The sequence below is a fragment of the Camelina sativa genome, chromosome 11 (assembly GCF_000633955.1).
Source record: "Camelina sativa cultivar DH55 chromosome 11, Cs, whole genome shotgun sequence".
NCBI lineage: Eukaryota > Viridiplantae > Streptophyta > Magnoliopsida > Brassicales > Brassicaceae > Camelina > Camelina sativa.
The window spans coordinates 13,901,952-13,918,774 of NC_025695.1; the positions used below are offsets into that span (position 1 = coordinate 13,901,952).

A 16,823-nucleotide genomic window follows, 5' to 3' on the forward strand; every position below is an offset into this window, starting at 1 on the left:
CGTGTTGTGAAGGACGGACGAAAATACGTCCCGTTTGTAGATACGTCCCATTCATAATTCATTCATTTTGATTTAAATTTAACATTTTAATTATGTGGGATGGAAGCAAAATACGCTGATGTACATGGTCTTAGAATTATTGATAGAAGTTTCAAGTTCTCTTTTCTTGTTTAAAAAATACTCCAATGCAAATTTTGCGAGTGAGAACTGTGAATGTGTCACAACTCACAACACTTAAATACTACTGTATGTTGGAAGTGATTTAATACAAAATGATTATGATAATTGATCATGAATAGATTCGAGATTGGACATATCAGTTGAATTTTAAAATTTAATATTGTTTTCAAATAGGAAAATGAAAGTTACATGATCTATATATCTATGATGGAACTATTTTCTCTATAAAGATTTTTGTAATTACATTGGAGCACGCATGTTGGAATTCAGAAAGCCACATGATCTATGATGCTCTCTCATGAATCATTACATCTCATGTTTTCAGCTAAATTCAGTGACCTTGGTATATGACATAAATGCGCTCCAAAATAATACTACTACTACTCTATTACTTTTTTCAGAAATTTGGTATTGTTTTTATCATAAAATACATTTATGATAAACAGTAATTAAACTGTATTGTAGAATCCGAGAGGAGATAGAATTCTCTGTGCATTGTGGAATCTCCTCTCGGATTCTACAATACAGTTTAATTACTGTTTACATCAACACTTTTAGTAGGAATTTGCTATTGGTGGATAAATATTTGGATTTTTTTTTCTTCAAAATATGATATCAACAATAAACTAGTTCTAGTTCATCAATCAAAAGGTTACTAAAGAGATATTTTTCTCTAAGGTTCTTTCTTCGCATCATTCTCTTTTACAAATTTGAGATTTGGTATTTATTCAAAATAACGTTTTTATTATTATTATTTTGTGTTCTTATTTAAAATTTCTCGCTAATGGAATTTAAACATTGTCTTCAGTTTTGATGGTAGGGGTAATATTACTGGTCCACAGACTATACATGTTTCCATGTGTGTGTGGATAAGATAGAAAAGCAGAAGGTAGTCAAATCTGTATTTGGGTCCATTTCTCTTAGGACACAAGCTTAAGGAGAACTCAACTTGGTTTGTTTTTTTACTTCACTTGTTCACACTCATAGATATTCGTCGTCCACAACTTCAAATTTTAATATCGACGACGCCCTTATATTGAAATCTCAATTATATATTCTTCATCTTATATGAGCTGGTTGATATTTTCAAAAAGTATCTGAATATTCAAAAATTGTGAGAATTAGTGAATGTTCACAATGAACAACCAAAATTTTAAATAATAAGTTTACCATTTGAACTAGTAATTTAAAAATTAAGTTTGCCAAAAACCATATGTATATAATCAACATTTGGGAGGAAATATCCTAGAATCCTAGCTAGAGTTATGTCTTTGTCCCTTCGACATATGATGACAGTACACATTACACAACATAATATCATAGATTCATAATGTTCACTAAGTAAAACTACCCAAAAATGGAAAATATTATATTACAAAGTCGAAGCGAAAAATGTATCCAACATCATCAAATATAATCCAAACCCAATCTCCGTCTCATTCTAGCTCTCATGAAAAGATATCTACATGCAAACAAGAGAGACAAAATAAGATCTTAAGTTATACATATATATAAGTTTTGTTCTCTCTCAATATATATATATAAGTAGTATATATGAGTGTATATATGTTGTTATAACAATGATCCATCAAGGCTCTTGCTTGAAGAAAACTGAAGGAAAGATCTCCCTCAACAGCTCATATTGATCACCCCCATTATGATTATACTCTTGATGAGAACTAGGGTTTGCATTCACACTACCATAACCACTTTGTCCATATCCATAATCCAAGGCAGCCGCCGCAGCACCGCCGTTAGTATAAGCCGCCGTCCGAAACATATCATGTGCAAAGCTTCTCGGAGTCATGAGGCCGTCTGCGGAGAACATAGCAGCAGCGGCAGAATTTCCTCGGAGATTAGTGGGAATCGGGTGGTTGTGTTGACCCTCGTAAGTTGTAATCACAACCGTTGGATCTTGAAACGATCTCTCCACTCGTTTCTTCACGTTGCACCTTTGCGTTGTACATCTATAGTAACTCCTATATATTTTGGATTGCATTGGCTAATATCAGTTACACTATAATGGTCCGCATTTTTGTAACACTTTTTTACGGTCAAACTAAGAACAAGACTTAGCAACGCAAATGCAAAGAAAATAAGAAAAAAAAAGGAAATAAGTAATTACCTTGGATAAGGGCTATTTTTAACAGCCTTTTGGCCGTATTTTCTCCATCTATAACCATCTTCAAGATGATCAACTTCACTTTTAGTCATAAACGAGACTCGTGGCTCTCTTTGTTTCTTCACCTCGTTCTTTTTTGTTTTCCCACTGAAATCATATACGCACCATAAAATTAGTATACACATGCTAGAATAAATTGTTATTCCATATATTATTCCATCAATAAATCCTCTATATATAGTTATGGCTTACACTTTTTTGGAACTTTGATCTTCTTCATCTCCGACTAACTCTCGTTTCCTCCCGCTCTTACCGGAATCTTCACCGGGATGATCAGCCTCACTAGAGGAAGAGGATGCAGATACCCTAGTTGTAGTCTCGGTGCATGCACCACCATTGATTACGTCATTATTAGTAACATCGCGGTTGGATTCTTGATCGATGGAAGAGTTGAAAACCTCTGACGAAGAGGGAGATTGACCAAAAGTTTTGTGAAGTAGAGATTCATACGCTCCTAGAGTACTTTGGAGGCAATCGGTGAAGGAGTAAGAAGATGGATCGAAGCCGTTTTGCGATGCGATGGTGTTTCCATAAGAAGATGGATTTGAAGTAGGCAGATTCATCATTTCGTGCAAGGAAAACGATGGAGGGTATTGGTAGTTGTAGAGATCTCTGGTTTCATTAGACATGGTGAAGAACAACAATGAAGAGAGAAACAAAAGCAAAAAAACAACAAAGAGAAGACAAAGAAGAAGAGAGGAGAGAAGCCTTTTTAGGTTTGGGGATTAGGTTTTTAGGTTTTTTTTCCCTGAAGAGGTCTAGATTGGTGCTTGGACATTAATTGGGTCTTCGTCTCCCTTTCTCGTATTTATGCATTTTGAAACTCAAAAAAGGTAGAGAGAGAAGAATATTATTATGACAATATATATATATATATATATATATATATATATATATTATTATGGTTTTGGTTTTGGGGCTAGTTGGTTTGGAAATAAGTAAATTATGTAAAAAGTATAATGGGATATAATTCAATGGTACGTGTGTGAATTCATACTCGTGTTGCTACTTTCGTTTTTCTCTATGAACTTTGTTTTTAACCAATTTCAGTTTTAAATTGTATAACTTTTTTCTCTATGCAGATTAATTTTACGATTCGCCTTTTAAAAGATTTCATTTTTCATTTATCAATTTTTTCCTCACGTTTATCAGTAGAATTTTGAATCCATATGTAGAAAACAAAACAAACAAAAAGGTCATTTATTATTATTTATCAGTCAAAATGTGTTATTAAGTTTAATGTGAACTCTCTTTAAGCAAGTTATGATCTTATATATAATAAAACGGAAGTACACGACATTGTTTTGTATACTATATAATTTTAATAAGTTAGTTGCAAATAGATTATAAATTAAGTTTTATATTATTTGTATAGTCTGGATTTATTGTTTACAAAAATCTTAAAGAAAATATTCAAAAAAATCATTTGATATCATATAACTTACCATATTAATTTTCTTTATTAAATTATTCATCAAATAAAACCCTTTGATATCTAACTTAACATATTAATTTGTTAATTATTATAATACTTCACCTCTCATTTTTATATATGAGTCTATTTTGTGAAACAAATAAATTCTCATATTATTTATTATAATTAAAAAATAGTTTTATTTTCGGATATACCATACGTTGAATTTTTAAAAACAAATATAAATGATTCAATCTATAAAATATTCAATTTTTATTAATATTATTCTTTAAAAATAATATCTATTGAATTAAAATTTTTACTGAGTAACGGGTCAAAATTTGAATATTTAAATTCAATTTCATACTTTTTGTTGAATTTTATAATTTTATATAGTATAATAAACTTTAAATAATTTATTTTGAAATATTTTTAAAATATTGAAACTTGATATTAAATTTAGAAACTATAAACACTCTAAATTGGTTTGTTATAGCAATGTCAATAATATGTCACTATAATATGAAAGAATTTTAAAAANTTCTTTAAAAATAATATCTATTGAATTAAAATTTTTACTGAGTAACGGGTCAAAATTTGAATATTTAAATTCAATTTCATACTTTTTGTTGAATTTTATAATTTTATATAGTATAATAAACTTTAAATAATTTATTTTGAAATATTTTTAAAATATTGAAACTTGATATTAAATTTAGAAACTATAAACACTCTAAATTGGTTTGTTATAGCAATAATATGTCACTATAATATGAAATTTTTTTAAAAAACCAACTATACTAAAACAAAAAGTATAACAATATATTATGTCTTATAATGACATTCAAGTCATGAGGTAGAATTTACACTGTTGAAATAACTTCACGTACATAAACTAATACAACATATTAAAATTTTATTTTAAAATAGAAAATATACAAAATTTTGTATAAAATAAAAATTTAACCAGTGTTATAGCACATATACTTATCTAGAATCATTAACAATATAAAACTTACAAAATAAGTGTCTTTTTCAAGTTTCAAGTCATTATATTTAGCATATGATTTTATTACATAATATTTTATCCAAAAAAACTTTTAAAAATAATCACATAAATTATATTTTATAAAAAAATTACAATGTAAATAAAATGAATTTCAACATGTGCTCTAGCACGGATCTTAATCTAGTATATATATATTCAACAAAAAAAAGATATAGAAGTGGATATTAATTTTTATGTATGAGATCATGTAATGCCTTTTGAATGACTTTTTTTTTTGTTTCCGGCAATAAGAACTTTACATAAAGCTAAGTTGACAAAAATAGAGCTGCAAAACTGGCTTCTAGTGAGGAAACATACTTAATTAGCTTCTGTATTTTCTAAATACATATATATATATATATATATATATAATGCTTTCTTCCAAAATTTATTTAATTGCAAGTCCTACTACATACCAAATATATATATTTCTTGAAGTCTTGCGTATCATCATCTTTAAATCTCCCAAAACTATTACTTTTTATTTTTTCCACATTTTGATAAACGTGGGTAAATTTTGGGGGTTCTATGAGTTTACTTCCTTTATTTACGGGGCCAAAAAGCAAAGACATGAAAAGTAATTTCTCTTCTCACTTTCGATATGTTTTCACTTTCCACCACTCTACACGTGACACAGTGGACGGAATAAAGAAACACGCGCTGCGACTAAGCGGCGCGTAGAGAAAAGGCGTCGTAATTGAAGGAGTCTTAGTCAGCGAGAAGACTATAAAGTGACCGGAAACCGGAAACAGTCCGCCACCCGCCGTTTGGCTTGGTGTGAAGAACGAAGTAAGAGGCAGTCAAAGATTCAAACAGAACAAAACTACAAGTTATGAAAATAAAAATAAAAATTGGGTTTTGGGAGTATTAGGCTGCCACGTGGAAATAATGGCACCGTCATTTGACCGTAGCCGACACATGATGACTTGGCACGTGCTAGAGAGACTGCCTTCTCTTCTTCTCTTCTTCTTTCTTTCAATTACTGCTTCACGAACCTTAATATTCAATTCAATAATTCATAGTCAAGAGGCAATAATTTAGACCCTACATATTTTTGCGTATTTAAAATATATATATATATATATATATACGATTCTCTTGATATTGAAAATTTTTAATGCTATAAAAAAAACAAATTATATAGAAATTAGTATAATATTCAAAGGAAAATAGTAAACATAGTATATGGGATTTTTTTCGAGTGACGTAGATATGTGGAGTGGATGGGTTACTTATGCTGACGGGTAAATGAGATCATGTTTACGCTATGTATAACGATTTCTTTTCACATTAGACCTTTTCTGTTGGCAAGTTAAAAAAAGAGCATCTAGATTTATAAAAATATATTTTTATTGAGGAAAAGATGGTCAAACTAAATTGTTGCATAAATTACGAAACATTGTGTTCATCACTTTATATTCAGTCAGAAATTAATATTATTCGTACAATTTTTATTTTGCGATAATTGTGGGGAAATTATGGATTGAACCTTATGCTTTCTTTCATGTAGCTAGTAATCGCTTTCATCAGTTTGTGGAAATTGATAAGAACATATACTCTATGAGTAAAAAAAAAAAAGGAGACATATATATAATGCCTAACCGACATGACAAATGAGAAGGGGACATACATCAACTTTAAATGTGGTCAAAGTGAAATGCTTAGTATAAAAAAATCTATGGCTAAAATATGTCCAAAAGAACATATCCAGGATGCATTCGTTTTAATCACTAAAATTTTACTAAGTTTCATGGTCTAGTGATTTCGCCCACAATCCATTTGTTAGGTAGGCGAAGGGTTTAAAACTCGTTCTCTTTACGTAAATTACCTTCCTGCACAAAATCTTACTATTTTTTTCGTTTCTTTTTTTTTTTGTGTTACATACACCTAAGATTTTAGATAAATCTATAATTCTCATATATATCTCGATCAAGTATCAATTTCCGAAAATTACAAGTACATGCGGATAGATTAGTCAGTCTATGATATACAGTTACTTATAAAAATGATGAATCAAAAGACTATATGGCTTAGGTGTATAAATGATTTTGTTCGATGAAAAAAGTTAAATCATAGTTTCCATGTTTTTAACGCTTTTTGGTCAAAACAAAGTATGATGAAAAACGTTTTCTAGAAAGTCGATAAACAATCTATGGTAGTAATCTTTTGTCGAAGTAAAAGGAGCGAATAATTTTCTTCGAACAGAAAAGAGACATTATAACTATTCTCTCATTTGACCAAAAAACATCTAATCGTACGTATACATATGCTTTAAAATTCGAAAAAAAAAAAGAAGTAAAACCGCAACTATATATTATCGGATTCCATAAGTAGTAGTACGTAGTACAATACTAATCTCTCTAAACACAAATAAATTTCAACCTTCGAAGTCAAATATATTCAATCTTCTATTACAAATAATAGCAATTGCCATAATGGTAGTATCTATCCACTTCTTGTACCTAACCACATAAATGTATACTAAGTAGAAGATGTCAATAAAACAACATTTATAGTTTAATTTAGGCACAAGCTGAACGCCGTAATTGGTGCCTAATTGTTTAAGTTATCATATAGATATATAAAGCTTAACTTGAATATTAGATAGACTCACATTTAAATTAACTTCTTAATTACCTTAAGCTAGACCGCGGACCTCTTTGTATTTGTAACTTGTATGATATAAAAAGCATTAGCTATACACACTGACATATAACTGTATCTGTCTGCAGTTGAAAAGTCTGACCTATTTTCGGGATATGTGCCCTAACATGTAAAGATATGATTTCTACTTTCTAGTAAACATATTACTGTAACTATTTTTTATAAAAAGAAAATATAAGTTGAATTTAAAACCGTAAAGAAAAATAAAAAGAAAAGAGAATGAAATTGTTGACTTTAGCTTTTAAAATAGAATAGTTGGGGCAGGTTTGTTGTTAGGTTTGTCATGTGTGACATTATTATTTTGTTATTATATATAAAGTATAAACTACACATGAATATAAAGGAATCTCTTGTATTTTCTGTTCTTTCACACACATCTTCTTTCTGAAATTTGAGTTGTTAGAGCTGATAAGTTTAAATATATATATGTATATATATATATATAAATTATGTGTATATATAGAATTATAAAGTATAAAAAATACATTAAACATCCATTTGTAATATGAAAAAAATATATATATTTTTCATTGCTTGTTATCATGAAGATGTTGAGTTACTACATGATATTATGATCAATTACATTTTGGCCACAATGCAAATTATCTGCATAGAAATATTTTGAAAAAACCTAATAATATAACAGAAACTCTTTTAAAAAGTTGTTGAGAAAAGGATTCGAAATTTTTATTTCTAGGTAGAATGTTACTGTTTATTTCCATATTGGACCAAACAAACTTGGATCAAACATAATCAACCCAAATTTGTATATACACTGAACCCATATAACTTTTGATCCTAAGTTCCTAACTATCATATTCATATCTGCAAAAATTACATGGGTTCCCATATAAATCTCTGATACAGATGAGAAAACATAACTGCCATCGTACCAAAGTAAACCGATGACAACCATTTGGCAACATATCAAACCGGTTAACGAAAACCCAAGATTCATCCTCATGATCTTGAGTGAAAGGAGATGTTAACTTTTGGTTGTGAAATGGTGATTCCTGCTTAACCAAAATTATGCAAGACAAGACCACAGACAAGATCGGTCCAAAACGGTTTAAATAAACCAGAGACTGGACTCCTTATCCTCAGCATCATTGATCAGTTTGTAAATTTGCATTTGTAAACTAAGCTATATAACAAAAAAGGTTGCAGAGCTATCAATCGCCACTGCTACTATCCAAGAGATCTACAAGAGTAATCTTTCCATTGCTGCATCGGTCGAGTTTGTCAAACTGTTTGGATATTGGAATTATGTCCTTATCGGTTATCTTCTCCATCTCCTTCAGTTTGTATATCACGTACTCTGCTTTACTGGCAAACACACAAAAACAAGCAGAAGATATCTCAGAGTTAAGCTTGCAAGCAAAGCATTTACATGTATCAAAAACAATGTGACGAAGTCTCCTTTAGATAAAACTGAAAACATCATAATCTCTAGGTGATCACAATGACAAAAGAACAATGCTTTGACATCACATATTCACAGATCTTCAACTCAGCATAATAACTTAAACTATGTTCTTGCATGAAAAGATTCAAGCAAAAAGTGCAGAAGATGCATTAAAGTCGGAATCTAATGAACTAATGAGCATATAATGTTTTTGGTGTTTCCCAAGATACTCTACGCAAACGAAAATGGAAAAAGACTAACACCAAAGACTAAGAAATGCATAAACCCTAAGAAGATGTCACAAATGGTTATATTTGTTCAAAAAACTAAGGATCACATCATAAATTCGGAGATCAGTTTAAGATTCACAAAACCTTAAAGGAGTGTGTCAGAGCACATAAAACGGATAGGGAAATGAGTCAAATACCTCACACAGCCATTGTTATCAATATCTGCAGCAAAAAACTGAGAGACAGACATTGTCTCACAAAGCACTTTCTTAGCCCGTTCCCTATTCCTCTTATCCACTCTCGCCTCAGCCAAGTACAAAAAAGCCCGAGCCACAGCTAATGTAGACACAAGTAGCCATATCGCAGCGAAAAGCCTACCGGGCAATGTCTTAAAGGCCCTATCTCCATATCCAACAGTAGTAACCGACATAACTGACAGATAAAACGAATCCAACCACCCAATGTTCTCAATGAAATGCATAATCCCAACACCAACAGCAATGCATAAAACCACAACACCTAATGCTAAAGCCACTTTCAACCTAATCCTCATCCTCCCTTTCTTAACATCGATTATATAAGACCTCCTCTTCTCTGGCTCGTCTCTCCGCTGAGCAGAGTTTAACATATAGCTCTCTTGAAGGTCAAGAACATAAGAGACCATCCCACTAAGCAATATATCAATGAAACCAAACCCAACAAGCACAAACATGATAGAGAACAGCTTAGTAACCACACTATTCGGAGTGATGTCACCATAACCAATCGTGCACATTGTAACGATACAAAAGTACAACCCATCAACTACAGGATGGGTTTGATTCACAACGTAATGATCACGATTGAGCCAATAGATAAGCACACCTAAGGAGAGATACACAACGAGAAGAGCAAAAGCTTGTCTTACAACAGATCGTGACGCCTCAGTGAGATCTTTCTGACGAATTGGGTGATGCACATCGTTGATTACAGCCATCGCTGGTGCGGTTTTGGAACGGTGAAGTGGGTGGCCACCGTGGGAATGATTCGAGTATCCATCGGAAACCCATGGCTCCGGTTGTGGTGGTGATGTTGATGGTGGGAGGAGAGGCTCTAGGGTTGTGGAATCGGTGAAAGGGTTAACGGCGGCGGAAGAAGAAGACGGTGAGGGTTGTTTCTGAGAGATGGAATCGATGAATTGAGAAGACGAATCACGCGGCGAACGTGAGAAGGGTCCGAAGATTAAACGGTCTTTGAACTCCGACGGTGTCATCGGCATCGGAATCGCGACTTCGTTGTCTTCAGGTAATGGAAACAGAAGCTGCGGCGGTCTTTTCATTTTCGGACTCATCATGTATTGAAGTAATGGGTCAGTCCCGTCGTTAGCCATCTCGCCGGGAAACACTAAACCGGAAAAATTCGATTTTTTTGTTTTTTTTTTGGTTTGATCAGAAGTCGAAACTTGTAGGGCTTGAAGAAGTAAGAGGTGGGACGTGAAACGTGGGGAAAAGAAAGAAACTTTTTATCTCTCTCTCTTTCTCGCAAGGATCGAAGTAAGAAGAAGCAGAAATGGCGCTTTCTTTCTCCTTGTGGCTGTTAACATTTTAAGAGAGAAATTTGTGGTTTTTATTCATTATTACATTAAATATGATTAGCAAAAGGAAACAATAAACATTACATTTCTTTTTTTTGATACTATAATGATTATGGTGTTATTATTGGAAAATGAAGAATCTTCTTAGTAATATAATCAATCAGATCAGCTTCTTTTGTATATTGTTGATGACTAAGATGCACAAAATACACATGTTGGGTTGATACTTGAGTTTGTTTTCTTGTGACTATCTTTGAAAAGAACTAGATTTTAACTGCGTGCACATAATTTTTATTATTATTTATATTTATATTGTATTTATTTGTTAAATATTGGATGATTTGCATAGAGGAATAACTAAATTTCCCGACCGTTTGTGCGGCTAAATGCAGAGTCAGTCTTTGATACAGGCAGGTGAAACACATGTTTGTGGTCTCCAAATAAGATAGTGAATATTCGACCCTTTTTCCTAAAAACTTCATTAGTTCTACTGATAAAAAGTTAAGATATTAGTACTAAAGGTCAATGTTTCAAATCTTTTATAGTATTTTTTGTGTTTTTCAAGTCTTTTTCTTAATATTAATGTATAATTGGCCCCACCAAAAACATGAGCTTGTGGCCTTAATATTTTTAGAGAAGGCTCTAACTAATTGTTTATATTAATTTTTTAACCCTGCAATATACTTCATTATCATTTGTTTGTTATATTTAGTTTGTTTTGTTTAGTGTTTGAGATTCTATTTTGATTGTTAATTATTATAACAGAAAATAAGGGATCTAAATACATAGTAGGTCATTTATAAGCTATGTTAAGTCATGTTTTTCCTAATGATTTAATTGTTTTACACAATCTTAGTTAAATCAACTTAACTTTTCTATGTCAGATATTTTAATATTAATATTGTTGACAAATAATAAAATGAGGATTTAACCCGTGTTAGCATAAATTTAAAGATATTTTATTAATTCCAACATATTCTCTTTATAACACATCTACTATATAACCATATCATATAGTATTTTTTAAAAACTAATTTTACATATTTGTAATATTTTAAAATTTTATTAAGTTTATATATATTAATTATAATATTTAAATAAATGTGAATCGAAGTTCTTCTTACGTTAAGAATCAAAGCTCACAGGTTTTGAAAAACAAAATAGGAATCAAATTGTTGTTTTATTTGTTTGCAAATGATTCATAGATAGAATATCTTTAATGCATAATAGAAAGTGTGGTTAAATATATCATAGTTTATGTTTTCATATTTATTTTGCTGTATTTTTTAGTTGGAATGGTATGTAAAATATTAAGGAAACAAAATCTGAAATAATGTTATTTTTGGGAACTTTTTGGGGGTTAATGTTGTAAATAAAATTTTAAATAAGTAAAACTAAAAGGGCATAACACAAAATGTACTTCAAAAATGTTAATATAGATTTTAAATAAACAAAACTAAAAAGGCATAATACAAAATGTACTTCAAAAATGTTAATATAGATACCCTTATTAAGTTGAAATTGAATTTGAGTCCTTATCTTATTCTTGATTTTACTCTGACTTACTCTTAACCTTTTAAAATCCAGGCTATGTTAATCTTTTTTCCAACAATCGAGCAACATTTTAAAACTCTAAGAATTACGTATATTCTTTGTGTTAATTGTTGATTTATGTTTTTATTTTATGTGCGTTTGATTATTAGTAAGTTAGTATTTATAACAAAATTAGAAAAAAATTAACAAAATCAAAAACAATACTATGATTTTTATGTCAACTATGTTTGACAAAACAGCACGGCGTCTCTCTTATATTGAACACTAAAATGTAAAAAGACTTGAATGTTTTCTGAGCTGAAGGAAGAAGATAAAACGGCGAGATGTGTCGTCTTTTCAATAAATCTCAGATGACGTGGTTTTCCAGATTAGATAAGTACAGCTCTATTAACTAATCCTATTAAATATGTGTAGTCTAGTACCAAACAATAACACATGATTAGTGTTCTTGTCTTCATTCATAATTTCTTTTGTCTTCATAATTTAGCTGTCTTCATTCATAATTTTTTTTTTCCATCCAAACGATACTAATTTTAATTTCATTCATGATTAGTGATCTTGCCTTCATTCATAGACATATTTTAATTTTTTTTCTAAAAGATCACATAATTTTATATTTCTTTCGTTAGAGTAAAGTTTGTTAAATAAATAGTATTAATTCGTATATACTTGATAAAAAATTCGGTTTATTCTGATTGTTTTAATAAATTGAATAATAAACAATTATATAGTTAACAAGTAAAATATAAATATATGTGAATACAACAAAAATATAAATTTTTTTTTCCTCAGTATGAAGTTTTAAAGGACAGTTAATCTGAAACATAAAGAATATGATTAGATACACAACTTGTTTAGTATTAGTATAATAGAGCATTATCAGTTATCACACACGGATAATGTGTGTATAATAAATCTTATTTCTCTGTTTCTAAGTTTATTTTTTGTATATTTCTCTTTTACCTTAAATTATATTATATTCCAATTAAAACATGTAAAATATACACTTTTCTTCTCCAACAACATGCAAACTACTAGATTACAAATTATGAAAGTGAAATTTGAGGAATGTATTATAAACAGGTTGGGATAAAGGTGTATTAGATGCCACTAATTTGGGAGATAATGATGTCAAGAAAATATATATGTGAAAACTCATAATGGGATATTGTGTATAAACATATCTCACATGTTTAGAGAAATCATATCGTATATATATATATTAAATGTTAGTAGATATCATATCATTGTATTTATGTTTTAAGATCCTCTATCAGTTTATATAAGCTATGTAATCGTCTCTCTACAATAGATCAGAATATTCACTCGATTTGGTCTTCCTCCTCTGTTCATTTCATGATATCAAAGCCTGAAACACATTTTTAAACGCATTTTTTCCCGATTGTTTTTCTGTTCTCTGATGTCTGAAGAACAAATGACCCCAACCCGACCAAACTCGACCCCAGCTGTTACGGAGGTTTGCCGCACGATCTCTCCATACGATTTGACAGCTGCTGACAACCCTGGTGCGGTGATTTCCCACCCCTTGCTCCTGGGTACGAACTATGACGAGTGGGATTGTGGCATGAAGACAGCGTTGTTGTCTCGAAAGAAGTTTGGTTTCCTTGATGGTACCATTGCTCGACCGAATGAAGGATCGTCAGATCTCGAAGACTGGTGGACGATTCAGGCGCTTCTTGTATCATGGATCAAGATGTCCATTGATCCAGTGTTACGTTCGAATATCTCTCACCGGGATGTTGCGAAAGATCTGTGGGATCATCTCAAGAAGCGGTTTTCTGTCATCAATGGTCCTAAGCTTCAACAAATCAAAGCAGAGTTGGCAAGTTGCAAACAGAGAGGTCTCGCCATTGAACCATATTTTGGCAAGCTGAATCGCATTTGGGATAGTATGGCTACCTACCGTCCTCTTCGTGTTTGTAAGTGCGGTAAGTGTGAGTGCAATCTTGGAGAGGTTCAAGAGAAAGATCGTGAAGACGACAAGGTTCACCAATTCCTTTTTGGTTTTGATGATACCTCGTTTCGCACCGTCCGGTCTAGTTTGATCTCTTGGGTTCCACTACAACCGATGGAGGAGGTGTATAATATTGTTCGCCAAGAGGAAGACCTCGTGCGAAATGGCACTCTCAACCGTGATGATCAACAAGAAATTACGGCGTTTGCTGCTCAGACCAAACCATGCTTTCGTCGGGATGACAAAGACAAAAATCTGTTTTGTAAACATTGCAACCGTCCTGGTCATGCTTCAGAGAGTTGCTATGGTGTGATTGGTTATCCTGAGTGGTGGGGTGACCATCCTCGGTCTCGTACGTCTTCTGGTCGAGGTCGTGGTGTGTCTCCTTTGGGTGGTCAAGGACGTGGTCGTAGCGGTCTATCCTATGCTAATGCTGTACATGTCACTCCCACTCCACTCATCCAAACTGCGAATCATGTGATCACTGATAAAGACAAAGATTCGGTGACTGGTCTCAGTGACACTTAATGGCGAACATTCATGACTCTTCTCAACGGTGGTGCTAGTTCAAGTACTGAAAAACTCTCCGGTAAGTTCTCTTCTCCATCGTGGATACTCGACACAAGGGCCTCTCATCATCTTACTGGAAATTTAAGTATTCTTACTAATATGAGGGAAATGAAGCAACCTGTTTTGGTTATTTTAGCTGATGGTCGTGAACGTATATCTGTTAAAGAAGGCATCGTCGTTTTGGGTGACAACTTAGTTTTGAAATCTGTTTTTTATGTTGCTGGTTTTCATTCTAATCTGATATCACTTGGTCAACTGATGGATGAAAATGGTTGTGTGGTTCAACTGGCTGAAAAATTCCTTGTTATCCAGGACCACGTTTCGAGGACGTTGATTGGTGCGGGGAAGCGTGATGCTGGTACGTTCCGTTTCTGCAGATTGGAGTTAGCTGCATCGGTGTTACCTAGGGAGGAGAAGTCTTATGATTTGTGGCATAAGGGGATGGGTCATCCTTCTGCTAGGATAGTTGGTTCTCTTTCAAACCTTGATGTTTCTGTTGTTTCTGAACTTTCCAATAAGGCGTGCGATGTTTGTCTCCGCGCTAAGCATACAAGATCTGTTTTTCCACTAGGCAGTAATAAAACAACTTCTATTTTTGAGTTGTTTCATATCGATCTTTGGGGTCCTTACAAAACACCATCTCACTCTGGCGCTCGCTATTTTCTTACCATAGTTGACGATTACTCTAGAAGTGTTTGGTTGTATCTCCAAGTTGACAAAACTGAGACAGCTGCAAATTTCAAACATCTTCTCTCCATGGCTGAACGTCAGTTTCACAAACGTGTACAACGCGTCCGTAGCGACAATGGTACTGAATTTGTGGCTATGTCCGCTTATTTCCGGTCTCAAGGCATTATACACGAAACCTCTTGTGTCGCGACACCACAGCAGAATAGTCGTGTGGAACGGAAACACCGCCACATTCTCAATGTTGCCCGAGCTCTTCACTTCCAAGCTTCTCTACCTATTGGGGTGAGTGCGTCTTAACAGCCACATACTTAATAAATCGAACTCCTAGTTCCGTTTTGAACGGTGTGACACCGTATGAACGCATTCACAATACGGTTCCTGATTATGGTCACTTACGAATTTTTGGTAGTCTCTGCTATGCTTATGCTCACACACACAAAGGTGATAAGTTTGCAGCAAGAAGTCGCAAGTGCGTTTTCGTCGGCTACCCATATGGAAAAAAGGCCTGACGTTTATATGATCTTCAGACAAATGAGTTTTTTACTTCTCGCGATGTGAAATTCTATGAGGATATTTATCCTTTCGCAGAGGTTTCGCCAACATTATCGTCTCCTCGATTAGAAGAAGAAGGCGATGAATTGTGGGCTTCTGTTGCACCAGGTCCATTACCTGTTGATGATATTGGGCTTACACCACATGCCCACAACATAATTCAGGTCCATCTACCTCTTCTTCATCGGTTATGTCTTCTCCGCCACTTAACGACTCACCTTTGACCTCTGTTGCTCCCTCTGACATCGAGGATTCATCTCCGACCTCCCCCAACCTCGGGGACTCATCTCCGGCGAGTTCCGATACAGATTCACCCTCTCCGGAACCGGCCGCAATCAATGAACCCACATCTCCGGCCCCCATACCTCTTCGTCGCAGTGAACAAACTCGCTCTCAGCTTGTGGCTTTGAATGATTACGTCACCAATTATGCTCAAACACATTTTTTACAACCGACGAAAGGTACATGTCTATACCCCATTCATCATTATGTTGGCGACACTCGATTTTCGGAAACACATTGGGCGTATTTGGTTGCTGTTACAGCGGCTGTTGAACCTCACAGTTTTAAGCAAGCTGTTCAGAAACAAGTCTGGAGGAAAGCAATGGGTACAGAGGTCCAAGCTTTGGAGGAGAACAAGACTTGTACCATTGTTGACTTTCCTCCAGGAAAACGAGCAATTTGTTCGAAGTGGGTATATAAAATCAAGCATCACACCGATGGCACCATCGAGCGGTATAAGGCTAGGTATTGATTATGGAGATACGTTTGCCCCCCGTTGCAAAA

General features: G+C 33.2%; 2 protein-coding genes across 2 annotated transcripts; both read right to left on the bottom strand.

The window, feature by feature from the left end:
* Nucleotides 1,537–3,181, bottom strand: LOC104723265 (probable WRKY transcription factor 28). The gene is made up of 3 exons (XM_010441592.2): nucleotides 2,555–3,181; nucleotides 2,306–2,449; nucleotides 1,537–2,159 (listed from the first exon to the last, which is right to left on the bottom strand). The coding sequence occupies exons 1-3, from the start codon at nucleotides 2,989–2,991 to the stop codon at nucleotides 1,769–1,771; spliced, it is 972 nt and encodes a 323-aa protein (XP_010439894.1). The 5' UTR covers nucleotides 2,992–3,181; the 3' UTR covers nucleotides 1,537–1,768.
* Nucleotides 8,545–10,734, bottom strand: LOC104723266 (two-pore potassium channel 3). The gene is made up of 2 exons (XM_010441594.2): nucleotides 9,321–10,734; nucleotides 8,545–8,814 (listed from the first exon to the last, which is right to left on the bottom strand). The coding sequence occupies exons 1-2, from the start codon at nucleotides 10,490–10,492 to the stop codon at nucleotides 8,661–8,663; spliced, it is 1,326 nt and encodes a 441-aa protein (XP_010439896.1). The 5' UTR covers nucleotides 10,493–10,734; the 3' UTR covers nucleotides 8,545–8,660.